Source organism: Ovis aries, chromosome 21 (assembly GCF_016772045.2).
Source record: "Ovis aries strain OAR_USU_Benz2616 breed Rambouillet chromosome 21, ARS-UI_Ramb_v3.0, whole genome shotgun sequence".
Taxonomy (NCBI): Eukaryota; Metazoa; Chordata; class Mammalia; order Artiodactyla; family Bovidae; genus Ovis; species Ovis aries.
In genome coordinates, this window is record NC_056074.1 from 31658075 (window position 1) to 31674461 (window position 16387).

The window sequence follows — 16387 nt, forward strand, 5'->3', positions numbered from 1 at the left end:
ATTTGTCCAGGGGAGAGTGTTCTTGACTCCCATTGTCACCTCTGCCGCCCTTACCAATCTGTCATCAAGTGGAGCACCATTCTCGAAGAAGAGTCCCCGCAACATAAAGCAGACAGGTCCAGAAGGCAATGGCACAGTTTTTTTTTTTTTTTAATCAGTAATGAATTTATGGCAAAACTGCTTCCTTCTCCTTCTTGGAATTAGAATCCAGAGAGATAGAGATGCTTTCTGACAGAGGGCATGTGATTTGGCACATTAAAATAAACAGTATTTCAATTTTCCCCACCTTTCTCAGTATATTGGGGTTAACCAAAGTCCTTCCAAATAACAAAATAACCCATCTTTAATAGCCATTTCATAAAGCCTAGTAAAATATTAGCAATATACTGTCCAGATATTGAGAAATTGAATGAATTTAATACTGGGTTACAAAGCTCTTTGCAAGTGAGGTATTTTCCAATTCATTGCTTTAAAAGAAATTGAAGGAGGAATTAATTGAATTGTCAGCTGTGAGATCATTAAAATAATTTTTGAAGCTATTTTGCTATGTGGTTTTGGGCATATATTTTGGAAGAGGTACAAAAAATTGAATGACACTGCTATACAAGATTTTCATTTCCATCTTCTTGCTTATGTGAACTTGGTTTCTTTCAAAGCAAAATAGGAATAGAATTGATCCTGAGCTCTCACGCTAGTATAATGATACTTATTGACTATATAATAACCAGAAAAGCCTCCTCCATCCCATTAAAAGCTATATTTCCAGTAAAAGTTTACTTCTTAGGTTTAATTATTACTTAACAACATGTACAGAATATTTAGATCATTTCATCAATATTAACCTTATAACATTAACTCATTTGAAAAGAAACTATTATTACTCAGAACTTTACAGTCACAGAACATGAAAAAAAATTTCAGTCTCTGCATTTTATATATATTGTTGCAAATAAATATGATAGCTGATCAATAAAAGAGTTTCAAACATAAAATACTTTATCAGGATAAAATGCTGCAGATAAAATCCTACAGAGAATACATATAATAGATACATAAGTTCAAGTTTAAAAAAGGAGCAATACACATTTTATGACTGTTAGAAAAGAGCTTGTTCATGAATTTTGAAAGCAAACAATCATGAGTATCAAATCACTATGGTATTTGCATTTGTAAAGAGATATATAGAAAGGAACATTATAACATTTTAATTTTAAAATGTGAATATTCTCCATAGACCAAAAATGTATCCTTTGCGACTATTACTTAAACTTTAAAAATATTATGTCAGCTTAAAAATGGGCAAAGGATTACATAATTGACCAAAATAAAAACAAGTCTATCGTCTGCACTGTCTCCTGGGTATGTGGTCCCAGGGTCTGGGATACCATACCCTTCAGTTTGCTGGACTTACTGTCTGCTTCCAGGCTGGCCAATTCCTCAAGCTGTACGGCTGGAATTTAACCTTCAGGAGTCATTCCAACAGGGACTTGACCTTCATGAAAATACAGCTGTTATTAAGAAAGTTGGCACATTAATCCTTTTTTGCAACTGAGAGTAAATTAAGGAGTTTGTTAGATTTTTTTTCCCACTAAGACATGCCTTTGAAAAGTGAAGAGCAGAGAGCGCCAATTAGGGATTGAGCCTTCACAAGGGAAATGACAGTCGCTGTAGAACAAAAATGCGCAGAAAGGGAAGCTAGAGTCCCAAGGATGCCGAGGAGACAATATGACCTCAGTTTTTCTTTTTAAATTAATTTACTTTTTATTGACGTATAGTTGACTTACAATGTTATTTTAGTTTTAGGTGTACAATAAAGGACAAGGTGTTTTATAAAACACATATATATATGTATATATTCAGTTCAGTTCAGTTCAGTTGCTCAGTCGTGTCTGAGTCTTTGCAACCCCATGAGCTATGGCGCTCCAGGCCTCCCTGTCCAACACCAACTCCCGGAGCCTACCCAAACTTATGTCCATTGAGTTAGTGATGCCATCCAACCATCTCATCCTCTGTCATCCCCTTCTCCTCCCACCTTCAATCTTTCCCAGTATCAGGGTCTTTTCAAATGAATCAGCTCTTCTCATCAAGTGGCCAAAGTATTGGAGTTTCAGCTTCAGCATCAGTCCTTCCAATGAATATTCAGGACTGATTTCCCTTAGAACTGACTGGTCAGATCTCCTTGCAGTCCAAGGGACTCTCAAGAGTCTTCTCCAACACCACAGTTCAAAATTCTTCAGCGCTCAGCTTTCTTCATAGTCCAACTCTCACATCCATACATGACTACTGGAAAACCCATAGCCTTGACTAGATGGGCCTTTGCTGGGAAAGTAATGTCTCTGCTTTTTAATATGCTATCTAGATTGGTCAAAACTTTCCTTCCAAGGAGGAAGCTTCTTTTAATTTCATGATGGCAGTCACCATCTGCAGTGATTTTGGAGCCCCCAAACATAAAGTCTCTCACTGTTTCCACTGTTTCCCCATCTATTTGGCATGAAGTGATGGGCCCAGATGCCATGATCTTAGTTTTCTGAATGTTGAGCTTTAAGCCAACTTTTTCACTCTCCTCTTTCACTTTCATCAAGAAGCTCTTTAGTTCCTCCTCACTTTCTGCCATAAGGGTGGTGTCATCTGCATATCTGAGGTTACTGATATTTCTCCTGGCAATCTTGATTCCAGCTTGTGCTTCTTCCAGCTCAGCGTTTCTCATGATGTACTCTGCATAGAAGTTAAACAAGCAGGGTGACAATATACAGCCTTGACGTACTCCTTTTCCTATTTGGAACCAGTCTGTTGTTCCATATGTATATATCCTCACTTATATTCTTATATATTCTCTCACTTATATTCTTATATATTCTTCTCATATATATATATATATATATATTATTTTTTAGATTCTCTTCCCTTATAGGTTATTACAAAATACTGAGTAGAGTTCACTGTGCTCTACAGTAGGCCCTTGTTGTTTATCTGTTTTATATATAGTAGTGTGTGTACATTAATCCTTAACTCCTAATCTATACCCCCCTCTTGCCCTTTGGTAACCTTAAGTTTGTTTTGTGTCCGAGAATCTGTTTCTGTTTCGTAACTAAGATCATTTGTACCATTTTTGTAAGATTCCACATGTACGTGATATCACATGGTGTTTACCATTCTCTGCCTGGCTTATTTTGCTCAGTGTGATAATCTCTGGGTCCATCCGTGTAGCTGCAGATGGCAGTGCTTCCTTCTGTTGCTTAATAGTGGTGGTGGTGGTGGTGGTTTAGTCACTAAGTCACTAAGTTGTGTCCAACTCTTATGACCCCATGGACTGCAGCCACCAGGCTCCTCTGTCCATGAGATTATCCCAGCAAGAATACTGGAGTTCCTCCTCCAGGGGAACTTTCTGACCCAGGGATCGAACCCACATCTCCTGTGTCTCCTGCACTGACAGGTGGGTTCTTTACCACTGAGCCACCAGGGAAGCCCAGCTGAGTAGCGTTCTATTGTTTATACACCGCATCTTTACCGACACTTACGTTGCTCCCATGTCTCAGCTATTGCAAATAGTGCTGCTATGAACATAGGGGTTCATATATCTTTTCAAATTATGATTTTCTCCAGATATATGCCCAGGAGTGGGATTGTGGGATCATATGGCAACCCACTCCAGTGTTCTTGCCTGGAGAATCCCAGGGATGGGGGAGCCTGGTGGGCTGCCGTCTATGGGGTCGCACAGAGTCGGACATGACTGAAGTGACTTAGCAGCAGCAGCAGCAGCAGCAGCATGGCAACTCAGTTCTCCATATAATTTATACTAGTTTACATTCCCACCAATAGTCACAGCCTCCAACTGTTGGGAAGGGTAGGTGAGTGTATGTGAGGTAGAGATCAGCTTCTTACCTTGGTGATCTTGGTGCCGACCAGCTGATGTCAATTGTATTGTTCTCAGGGGTAGGCAGGGGCGTGTGAACAGGAGGAAGAATTCTGCTTGGCCACTTTCTCCTTCCCTCTCCTGAAATCTGAAGAGATAGCCTTACTTCTACCTCTAGACTGTTGGCTTTCTACAGCGAATTTCAAGATCCGTGTTATAGATTGTACTTGCAGGGCTTGGGGCAGCTTCGGGTACAGGCAATGACAGTGCAAGGGGGTGGGTATGGAGGTGAATATGTCCCATTTTTGACTTAACAACAAGTGAAGCATTTGCCATATAGATTAGCTGTGATCTGTTTGAAATACCGATGCACTTTCTCTCCCCTCTGGCCCTGGGCCACTTTTCCCACAAGGTGGTAAATGCACTCGAGAAATGTAAACTAATTTTCATATAAGCCTGAGGGGAAAAATAAGATAGAAAGCAAATATACAGCAAAGATATTCACATAATATGTTTCAAAATCAAATAGAAATGATTTTGTAGCATCAGGTCTTCAGGATGATTCAGGCCACTGTTGCCCTCTATTTAAGAAGTTTTATCAATAATTGATCCCTTTTAACACTGGGTTATGTTATTTCATTTACTCCTGGAACAACACAGCTGCATTTATAATAGAATCTCTTAACACTCTCTCCCTCTTCTCCTTCCCCTCCCCTCTCCCCACGCTTTCCCTTTCCCCTTTCTTCCCCCCTCCCCTCCCCACTCTCACTCACAGGTGTACCATAGATGATCGGGTCACCCGGGTGGCCTGGCTGAACCGCAGCACCATCCTCTATGCCGGGAATGACAAGTGGTCCATAGACCCTCGTGTGATCATCCTGGTGAACACGCCGACCCAGTACAGCATCATGATCCAGAATGTGGACGTGTACGATGAGGGCCCCTATACCTGCTCTGTGCAGACGGACAACCACCCCAAGACCTCCCGCGTCCACCTCATTGTGCAGGGTGAGTTGATTGGACAGGGTGCTGGCGTTCCCGTCAGCGATGCAGAGGGCACGTGATCTCAGCCTGTGCTTCCACCTCCTGTAGAAAGACACAAAAAGCCATTCCTCTGCAGGATCCAGAGACTGAGTGTGTCCTGGATCCCTTCCACTTGTGGGTGTCTTGACTAAGTGCGGAGGATCTTCACAGAGCTTCTCAGCTTTATCTCTGGTCCTTCTGTTCTCATTCATAGGTTGTTTGGTATTGTTGAGTTGGTTGAGCTTTCTGGGGTTTGGACAAGATATAGAAATATATCATATGTTAGTTACTTAGCACTCTGGAGTTAGGGCAAGACACTTTAGGAAATTGATTGTACTATTCTCTGTGCCTGTTGTTTTTCAGAGGCTTAGCTCATGATAAAAGGTTAATAATATTGATGTAAAACCACATGACGTATGGCTGTTCTTGCATACCTGATGGTTATGTGTGATCTGGAAAGGGGTTCTCAGTGTTGTTTGGCATTGCTGTTGTATCTGTCTACACCCTTTTAGCCCCGCAGTGGAGCTGAGGTCAAGAGGGATATTAGTCAAGATGTCTCTATGTTGGAAATAAATGTATATAATTAAAAGGGGGCTCCCTAACTTCCTCTCCTGCTCTCCTTTAAAAATCTGAATTAATATAACCCATGCATAGTACTTAAGAGTTTTCCACTTGAATTTTATTTTGTTGGAGAAAAATGGGGTTGAAAAAAATATCAGAATCTCAGATATCAACTATTCAATATTAGGAATTAAAAACTCATGCAGAGAGCAGCCATAAGCTTTGGGGAAGCATTGTAAGGCAGCCCTACAGAAGACCTTATGATGAGCTATCCCCTGCCGACACCCTCATGACTGTGCAAAGCAATTTCTGTCAGGTAAGCAGACCAGCCCCCAGCCCCCAATGACACAGCCTTCCTCCACCAAAGGGCAAGGTCTTCTCAGTGTCTCCTACTCCAACGTCTTGGAACCACGCATTGCACTCAGAAGGAAGAATGCATGTGACTTAGCATCAGTGCATGCCTTTAATCAGATCCCATCTGCAGTCAGCGTAATGGATTTTTTTCAGGGTGTGATTTGTGTGCGGCATTCTTGCTCAGCTAGTATGTATTCCCTCATCCCTGCCTTTCTAAAGTATATAATTTTGCTCATTTCGGGTTGGTTTCATGGGAAGTTTGAGTAGCGGGTAAAGTCTTTTCATGCTTCAGTCATGTATAAAATTTCAAGGGGACCATGCTTTTCTTTTGGCTGGAGATCTTTGCTAGTGGGCCATCTGGGTTCTGACTCCACAGGCCTTGATAGCGGCCTGAGCTTGGCCGGGGCTCTGTCGGCTGCAGCCCCTGCTCCCGGCAGGCCCTGGGGCTGACGTAGCACTTGAAGCTTTGCCTCCATTCAGCCTCCAAGCCTTTCTCTGACCCACATGCCCCCAGACCCCCACATCTGATGCCACACAAAGGACACCTATGCTCCCTACTGTGTCTCTTCTCCATCCACATCCCACCAGCGGTATGGCTTGGGATGATCATGTCTTGGGAGCTACAAGGCAACAAGGCAACTTGCCATCTGGAGATAAAGACAAGTACCATGTCTGATGCTTCTCCTCTGGTGAGGCCCTCCCCAGGATCAGTCATCTGATATGAGTGGGGATATCTGAGAAAACAAGGAAGTGTGAACTCTCACCACCCGCCTGCCACCTGGGCTTGGTTCCAGAGCAGCTGAAATTCTCAGCCTAGGAAGTGACGCCTCCATGGCACCTCCGTGGCCTTGACAGCAAAGTTATCTACAAATTCAGGAAACTCGGCGCTGAAATAAAAAAGAACTGTCAGGCACTATACGGAAACAGACTCAAACAGAATAAGACTCTCGCTTTTCAGGAAAGAAGACAGATTGTACAAGCGTGTCAAAGTCAACACAGGCCGTAACAGGCTCTTGGCTCAGAGCTGCAGGGATAATACTTCATAAGAAGCTTGGAAGCAGTTCCTGGGGCTGGATGTGGAAGCCAGTGGGGTCTCCCCATGGGTCTCAGAGCTCTGGGTCAGAAAGAGTCTGGGAAGAAGCAGGAAGCAAAGCAATAGGGTCCTTCATCCCAGAGGTCACTTTCTCAAGTCTCCACAGTTCAGGCCAAGTGACTTCCGTAGCCCCTGTGACATTCAACTCAGAGATCAGGAGGGTGGAGGAGGAAGGGAAATGCCTCCTCTCAGAAATCTTAGCAGACTGGGCTTCACATTCACAGAGAGGCTAAATGGAGGTACCTAGGGAGCTGCCTCCTCCTCCATCTTGGTGAACAATGGCTGACTTGTCTTCCTTTGGGGACCACTGAGTTTCCAGCAGGTGGAAGCAGAGACCCCATGGCTCTATTAGAAGGAAGCCCGGGAGTCTCTCCCTTCCCAGCAGCAGTCGGCTTTCGTCCAGCCTATAGATTAATTTTTCAGACTTAGTGTTAGTTCAGGTTAGATAAAGATAATGAAAGTTTCCTAATCCTCTTAAAGAAGATTTATCTGACCGAGTAGAAAGCTTTTGGAATACAATAAGGCATGTATAAAACTGAGGCCTAATCTTGCCTTTAATTTCCAACTGCTGATGGGTATTGATTTTGCAATGAGAAAAACTGAGAAATTTCCGAGCTGCAACTTGTCCATATATATATGGTATTTATTTATCTCCTGTCCATTTGAGAGTGTTAGAATCTCATCCCCTCTAGCAGACAAGTGCCATGAGCCAAAGGGCGATCCCGGGGGCTCTGGGCTTTGTTGTTCGCTCCTCCTGCAAAGTGGAGTAACTGAGAGATGCTGTATCATTAAACTCGAAGTCTGTCTGTCCCTGTTTTATAAGGTGGCCTCTCCACATATCTGATGGGATTGATTTCCAAGTCCTTCTCTTTAAGGCAAGAAGCTGCATTTATTAAAAGAATATCACTGGTCCCCGAGATACATCTTGACCACCTTGAAGGGATAACTTCAAGGCACCACGTGATGGTGTGTGACAGTGTAGCTGAGACTGTGTACCTGGTGTATGATGCTCAGTCTGAGACTGTGTACCCAAGCGTTAAGGGAATTCAGAGCACGGGGCTCAGACAGCCAGGGTGGGAAAACCAACCCGGCAGCCCTGTGTGGGATGGGGTGAGGGATGCTCCTCCTGTGATGAGGAGCTGAGGGGCACAGTGATCAGGTCAGGCTGATCACTCAAGCTGTGAGGACAGCAGGCTATGGGTCTCCCTGTAGGAATGGAGAAGGTTCCTTTAGGAGACATCATCCAAGGGAAATTGAGAGGGTTAATCCCAAGGCCTTAAAAGAGGAAGAATTAAAAAGATATCACCTCCCTTTTATTTTTTTTTTTTTTAGTTTTTATTTTTTAAATTTTAAAATCTTTAATTCTTACATGTATTCCCCAACATGAACCCCCCTCCCACCTCCCTCCCCATAACATCTTTCTGGGTCATCCCCATGCACCAGCCCCAAGCATGCTGCATCCTGCGTCAGACATAGACTGGCGATTCAATTCACATGATAGTATACATGTTAGAATGTCATTCTCCCAAATCATCCCACCCTCTCTAAGTCTGGGGAAATGTTAGATGGTCTTGCTAGTAACTTTGGAGTTAGGATCTTCAGCCACTGGGAAAGGAAGGTGTTAGGGTTGTGAGCTGTAGGAATAAAGAAAGCACAGACGTTATACAGGAGTTACAGAACTAAGAAACGGGTATAATGCAAGACAAGAAGGGTATGTTTGAGATTCATCATAAATTTACTAGCATGAGAGTAGGTATGTTTTGTGAGATTAACTCTTCCTACTAGAGAACAGTGGGACTTCCCAGATGGCTCAGTGATAAAGAATCTGCCTGCCAGTGCAGGAGACTCGGGAGATGCAGGTTCACTTCCTCAGTCGGGAAGGTCCCCTGGAGGAGGAAGTGGCAAACCACTCCAATATTCTTTCTGGGAAAATCCCATGGACAGGAGAGCCTGGTGGCTGAAGTACATAGTGTTGCAGAATCAGACACGACTGAGAGGCTGAGTGTGTGCTAGAGAACAGTAGGCATAGCACACTGTTCGAGGCATTCTAGGCTTTCAGCAAATGTTTGTAAAACGGACAAAGGACAGATTGATGCAGGAGATGAAATGGCAGCAGAAGGCAGTGATCCTGAAGTCCCTGCAAGCACATAGAGGCAGGCAGGGAATAGTCAGGCTGTCCAGATGACTCAGAGTGGACAGTGATTGGAAAGAGGTCCTTGGAGGGATGAGGTCATCAATGTGACAAGTCAAGAGACATGTTCTAACAAGGATCAGATGAGTTCTGTGAGCTTACTTAGTACTTTACAGCGCTGGTCACAATCTTTGCCTCATTTGACCCTCACAACAAGCCCTGGGAGACATCAGGGCAGCGACTGGTATCTCCGTTTTGCAAATTAGATCATTTCAGCATAGGAAGTTTAAGAGACCAGCCGGGGTCCCCTGTGAGTCAGCAGTGGAGCAGGTCTGAACCTCGACCATGTGACTCCACAATCAGTGTCTCTCCAGCACCTGCCACTCCCTCCACTGGCAACCGCATCTAAAGTGATTTCTCTAACCTAGAACCATGGGGACTTACCAGTTCTCCTTTCTTTTTCCCTCTTTTTCCTGCTGCTGATGTTTCACTGTACAAACAGAAATTGGGGACGGAGCTCAAAAAAGGAAATGAGCGGGAAGGAGCAGGAGTGGGATGCTAGAGCTGTAAAAGGAGAGGCTGAAAGAGAGACAAAGGAGATGATAATTAATTTACCAGTAGCTCATCCTCCCAGGGGTATATGTTCTAAATGTTACCTCTTTACGCTGTGTAAGTACTGAGAATGTTGGCCCCTTAGGGGATCCAGGATCCAGCTGTCATTCTGTCACGAACTCTTCTGCATCCTGGACTGTATGGACCTCCTCCTGTTGCAGTTTCTGTCACTGCCAGGGATCCATAGACAGGAAAATCTGGTGCATCTTTGCTCCTTGGATGTTGGTATCTCTGTCTGTTCTCCTGCCTAGTTCAAAAATCTGTTGACTGCCAGACACTTGCTTTCATGGATCAAACTCCTCTTGCTAAACCCAATTTTAGGCAAAGGGCTAGAAATGATGAATTGTGTTAACAAGTCTGTGCAGTTTCTATATCTGCAAAGACTCTGGGGCTTTGAGCCTGGAGTCAATTCAGGTGAGACTGCGTGGTACCCAAGTTTAGTTCAGCAGGGAAAGAAGTCTGATTCTTCACCCAGTCTGGTCCTCTGTTCCACTGGGTGTCAGCCAGTCCCTGCACAGGGCACATGAGTGTAAACTGATCTCAGCTGATCCTCGTAACCTCCCTGCAGAGTTCAGACCATACTCACATCTCACTGATAAGGAAACCAAAGCTCAGGAAGAGTGAAAACTTGCCCAAAGATGATGGAGCTGCTAAATGCTCTCAGTTCCCTCTGCTAGGCTTGTCTTTAGGTGAAAGCTCTCAAAATACACACAGTGAACGTCCTCTGCATGCACGGTATCTTTTGACTATTCTTCACTGAAGCCTTGGGAGACCGAACAGGAAGTCTCCACATTCCAAGAAAAAAACCTGAGATTCAGAGTTGATTTCTCCAAGTTATACTGGCTAGCCAGTGTCAAAGCAGCCCAAATACCAGGAGTTGTTTTTTCATTTTGTTTTGTTTTTATTGAGGTAGATTTGATTTACAATATTGTATTAGGTTCAGGTATACAGTGAAGTGGCTTAGTTATATATGTGTGTATATACATATATGTGTGTATATATATGTATGTACATATATATCTTATATATATATGTCTAGATTATATTTATATTTTGTAATTATTTTTCTTATAGGTTATTAAAAATATTGAATATAGTTCCCTGTGGTATAAAATAGGTCCCTACTGATTATGTATTTTATAGACAGTAGTATGTAGATGTTAATCACAAACTCCTAATTTACTCCTCCCTTTCCCCTTTGGTAACGTAAGTTTGTTTTCTATGTCTGTGGGTCTATTTCCATTCTGTACATAAGTTCACTTGTATCATTTTTTTATGATTCCACATATAAGAGATATCACATGATATTTGTTTCTGTCTTATTTAGTACGGAGAATTTCTAGGTTCATCCCTGTTGCTGCAAAAGGCACTATTTCGTTCTTTTCATGGCTGAGCAATATTCTGTTGTATATCTGCACCACATCTTTATCCCTCCATCTGCTGATGGACATCTAGGTTGCTTCTTTATCTTGACTATTGCGAATAGTGCTGCGATGAAAGAATTTTAATTCTAGACCAAGTGTTGGGTTCACATGCCAGATTGCTAACTCATAGCTAAGTAGAGGGCAGGTAAATGTTACTATTTGTGAGAAAGATGTAGAAGTTCTGAGGTGGTATGGAGAAGGGTGGCTCCCCAGGAGACCGCTGTGGGGTGGAGTGGTCCTGGCTGAGGCTGGTTGTGGTGGATGGGGGCCGGGTACCTGGTGGACCATCTCCAAAAAGTGAGCGGGGCACACCTGCCCAGGGGTGCCTACTTTCTGCCAGGGCCTACCTATTTCCAACTTCCTTTGTTACTCACCTCTTTTTCTCCTCTATTTTCCCCTTTTGTCCCAAATATTCTTTAAATAGTCATTTAAATTAACATGCATAATTGTGGGCCTAAAGAAAAGCGGGCAGTCAACCTGAAATCCATTTAATTTATTCGGCCTGTATTTTAAATTATAATCACACTTGCTCTTTACAGAGGCAAAGTGGGAATGTGGAAAAGAACAAGACCAGGCATCAAAAAACCTCCCTCCCCTGCCTGAGCTCTGCTCCTCTGTGTCCCTGGCATGTTCCCTTCCTGCCTTCTTATCCCAGGTGAAGAAGACAAGTGAATGTAAATGATTTCCTCCAGGTATACACATGCACACCTTAACCTTACTCCTGTGTGTGTGCGTGTGTGTTAACAGATATATATGAACACGACTGAAGCGACTTAGCAGCAGCAGCAGCATGAAAGACATCCTTTTCTCTCCTGTTTCACCTGATATTTGTAAACCCCAAAACTCACATCAAATGTTGAATATATGCTCAGATTCCTAATTTCAGGGTTGGGTAAACCAAGAAAGCAATTACACCTTAGAAGAATCAGGACTGAAATCGGTGCCTGCAGCAGGCCCTCTGTCCCCAGCAGAGGGAGGCACTTGACGAGTTGTCCTTCACAAGGAGGGGGTCCTGTGCAGGTCCCTCCAGCCTGGCTTCAGGGCTGGAATGAGACTCACACTCACAGTCTCTGCAGCTGTCCTGTCCCTCCCTTCACGTTGTGTTATGCAGACATCTGTTGGAATTAGACACATCTCATAGCTGAAATAGAATCGGTGGTCACCTCCACTCAATCTTCTACATTATCACGTCTTTCCTCACGTCATGTGTACTTGCTGACAACACAGTACAAAACAGAAAAAAAAAAAAAAGATTTCTCATTTTATCAAGTCTCTACTTCCCCTGTTGTGAAAAGGAATATGGGACTATGTTCAGCTCTGCTTAGAAACAAAAATGATAACATACACAGGTTTTCAGGTTTCGTAATTGCTTCTTTTGTGGCCCATGGAATTCCATCCTCCTCTCCATGAAATACGCAGGTTCAGCCTCCCGCTAGCCTGGGTCTGGAGACTATATGCTCAGTTCCTCCTCGTGATCTTTAAATTATAGGAGCAGGAAGAGCTAGGATTTCCCAAGTTGAATGAGACCAAGGCAGAGTCTGATGCTGGATGAACACAAGTCAGGGCTAGAGATAGTTTGAGCCTGTCTGCCAAGAGGGCAACAGTTCCATATGGGAGCCCTGGCTTCAGTTGGGTCCATCCAAGTGTGTGAGTCGATTTGGAGCACACCGCAGAGACTCTGTGATCCAAGATGGTGCTGCCAGTCCTGGCACATGGTTTGGGGACACATACAGGAGCCAGGAAGAGAAGTGGCAGGATCCGGAGCTACCATTTGCTTATTTGCAGTGGAACTAAACAAATAGAGTATCATGAAGTCTGCCCTCAGAATTATCACCAATATGGAGATGTGGGAGAAAATGAAAATGCCCGTTATGTTCTAGTTAATTTGCATGGTGAGCTCAGCTGATGTCACTAGCTCAAGTAAATATGAAGAGATCTTTCCTCTTGCTGTCAGCAGGGGAAGCAGCGGTACTTTAGAAGAAGAGAAAGTTAGTAAATATTCATCAATCCTCGTCATAGTTGAAAGTTCATCAGGACTCTCCTACAGTCAGGATCCCACCTAAGATTTCAGACTTCACTACCACAGGGTTAGTCAACCATAGCCTAGCAACAGAGTCATCTGTGAATTTAGAATGATGATATTTTCCTATGGGCAGCATGTGGACCCATATTTGAAGACTCTGACTTGTAACCACAAGCCTAGTTCCGAGCCCCTCATTACCAAGTTTTACCGGAAACACAGTGTCCGAGCAACAATACCTCTCTACTCCACTTTTTCCTGCTTTGGCTTCTCATCAAGGTAGCAAAAAGCCTTTGACTGTTTTCTCTCTAATCATTCTCTTCACTCATCATTCTCCTCTGTAGGTTCAGAAATTGAAGAACAATAGAAATAGAGTAAAACAATCCCAGGAAAAGCAGTCAAAGATATGCCTTTGAATAATTAGAAACCATGTCTGTCATGTCTGAGTACCAAGCATGACGGTCACTTCACAGACAGGATCCAATTCTGTTTCCCAGTTAACCCAAGTAGGCGGGATGCATGTTTCTAATTTTTTTGAATGAGGAAACTGAGGCTCAGAGAGTCTGAGTGTCAGGAGCTGAGAAGAGCTGTGATTTGAGCTCTGCTTCATCTGTAGCGAAACTAGCACCTAACCTCGCTGTGGAACCTCCTCTGGGTTCCCTCCCTTTTCCATAAGTCTCAGACCAGACTGACTCACTTGTTCATTTGCAAGGCACATGCTTGCTTTGCCAGGTTTTCTTGGTTTACAGAATCTCACTCCAATATCTCTGCAGTCAGGATCTATCCTCCTTAAACCTCTCTCTCTTCTTCTACCTTATGAATCGTAGTGATTATGACTTCTTCCTTGGAGTTAATATCATTGTCACTGAAATCTACATTTCTGTTTCTTAATTTCTTCCCTAATTCTAGCCTCTTATTTCTGATTCTTTCCTGAACTCTCCAAGGTGGGCACCCCGTAGGTATCTTTATGTGCTCCACCCCAGACTTCTCTTCTTCGCTCCAAAACCCCTTCCTCTTCTTTTAATTCACATTTCTATTCACCAGCACACCATCCTTGTATAAAACCTTGGCTTCAGTGCTGACTTTCTCTCTCTCTTGATTCGCCATCAAAACAGATGTCATGTCCAATAAAGTCATTCTCTTCCTTCCTGTTCGTTCCCACAACCACAGCCACCAAAGTGCGGCATCTTACCCTCCAGAGACTTTTCACTGTCGCGTCCTAATTGCTACCCCACCCTCAGTCTCTGCCTCTGTATAATTCATTTTAACACCGTTGTCTAAATATTCCTGGTGCACACGTCTGATCGTGTCACTTCCCCCTGCTAGCAATTTTAATGACTCCCTATTGACAATACAGTCAAGTCAAAACCTCTTATATCACTTTTCCAAGTGCTAAACAATTCAGGGGCAGACCTCCTTTCTCAGTCTTACTTTCTATTGTTGTGTTTTTATATCCTACACACAACTTAGCCAAACTTGTCCTTGTTAAACCTCTGCCCCTAATGCCCTGCATTCATTTTCATTTCTCAAACAACTTGTCTTGAATGCACTTTTCTCTGAATGTCTAAGTTCTCCAGACCCTGTAGAGCAGGACTATCCAATGGATCTTTCTGTGCTGATGAAAATGCCCTGCATTGTCCGACATGGCAGCTATTAGCCACTTTGAGAACAGGGGGCTGTTGAGAACTTGAGGTGTGGCTAGTGAATTTTCAGTATTATTTCATATTAAAAAACTTAATTAAAAATAGTCATACATGTTAGTGGCTGTCATATTGAATAGTGCAGTTTTAGAGTTGCTAAATCCCAAAGCCAAAGGCTCTCTCTGTAATTCCAAACCTTACCTGCACTTGCCTACGGTCCCTGAAACTTCCCATTTCCTATTTCAGCTACTGGTGGGCCTAACTCTTTTCCTCTCCTAGATTTTTCCTTGAAGGCAAGAGCCAGATTTGGCTCTTTCATTTTTGATATAGTCAGAACTTAGGGATTGCAATCTGAATTGGCAGGACCATATAGATAACTCTTCAACAAATTTATATTGTGTTAGTAGTCCATGTAAATAGGGCATCCTAGGTGATTAAGTGGTAAAGAATTTGCCTGCAATACAGAAGACACAGGTTCAATTCCTGGGTTGGGAAGATCCCCTGGAGGAGGGCATGGCAACCCACTCCAGCATTTTTGCCCGGAGAATCCCATGGTCACAGGAGCCTGGCAGGCTGCAGTTCTTGGGGTCGCAAAGAATTGGACAAGGCTGAGTGACTGAGCACACACACACACACACACACACACCACAAAAACATATCACCGAGCTTAGATTAATTACCTTCTCCTCACACTCAAGATAGATTGCTGTATAGTGAAACATCAAAAAACATTTATTTCTACTGAATAGGGAAGTTATTAGTGAAACTGTTTTAAAAATTCCATAATTTAGAACTTCAGGGGAAAGACGTGACACAGACACTCTGTTTAGTGATATTAGAAATCACCCCAAACAAGATGGCCCAGAGGGCAGCCCTGGCAGGCAGGGTGGGAAGGCACCCCTCCCCACCATCCTCCAGCAATCTGTTGATGGAGTGAATGCTGCATGCTGATTGGCCAGCAAGTACACATTAATGACCAGTTAGCAACTGTGTTCAGGTCAATTAATTTATATTTGTATTTTGCAAGTGAAAGTTGCCCTGTTAGATTATTGATTCTTTGTCCCTGTATTCAATTTGTTTTTAATTGCACCATTGCTGGGCCAGACCCTCCCTCCTGGCAGACTGGCAATAAATCTGCCACCATCTCAACAATCAACAATAAATGTGTCTCTTCATGTCATTATTAATATGCCTCTTGGATGGGTTTGTTACTACGGCTCACAGTTTGTAAGAGCTGGATGGCACACCGCCAGGAGGATTCCTTTTCCCAAGGGCTATTTTGTCGTGATAGGATTGATGTTCTCAGGCCTGTGTGTGTCTGAGAAAAGGGGCCTGGGATTTAATTTAATATAGCTGGAATGTGAGCTCCCTAATCCTCCCCTTATCATAAACAGCTTTAGAAGAAGATTCTGTTAGAAGAGAGATTTTTACCCTCTCTTCCATTTCTTCCTCTTTTCTTCTCACTTTTTTCCCCCCCTCTTTTCGAGCTTCTTAATTCCTTCTTAATTTCTGCTCAGATAGATGCTTTTCCCCTCTCAAAAACAACATAACAGCTACCTAGGTGATCTAAAATCCCCAGATAAGGGAGCCATGAGTCCCCCAGAAACTGGAGTTTTATTACTGGTTGATTGTTAGTTGAAAGCAGAGGGGAGTTCCCTGTGCTTGATAAGTGAATG

At 43.3% G+C, this 16387-nt stretch overlaps 1 protein-coding gene across 3 annotated transcripts in view; it reads left to right on the plus strand.

Moving 5' to 3' along the window:
- OPCML (opioid binding protein/cell adhesion molecule like) overlaps positions 1-16387 on the plus strand; it is a 1044992-nt gene that overhangs the window by 801014 nt on the left and 227591 nt on the right. For all 3 annotated transcript variants that reach the window (XM_042238243.2, XM_042238245.2, XM_042238246.2), the window contains exon 3: positions 4629-4861. In XM_042238243.2, the coding sequence (XP_042094177.2) occupies positions 4629-4861 (233 nt within the window). The remainder of the gene's footprint in view (positions 1-4628; positions 4862-16387) is intronic.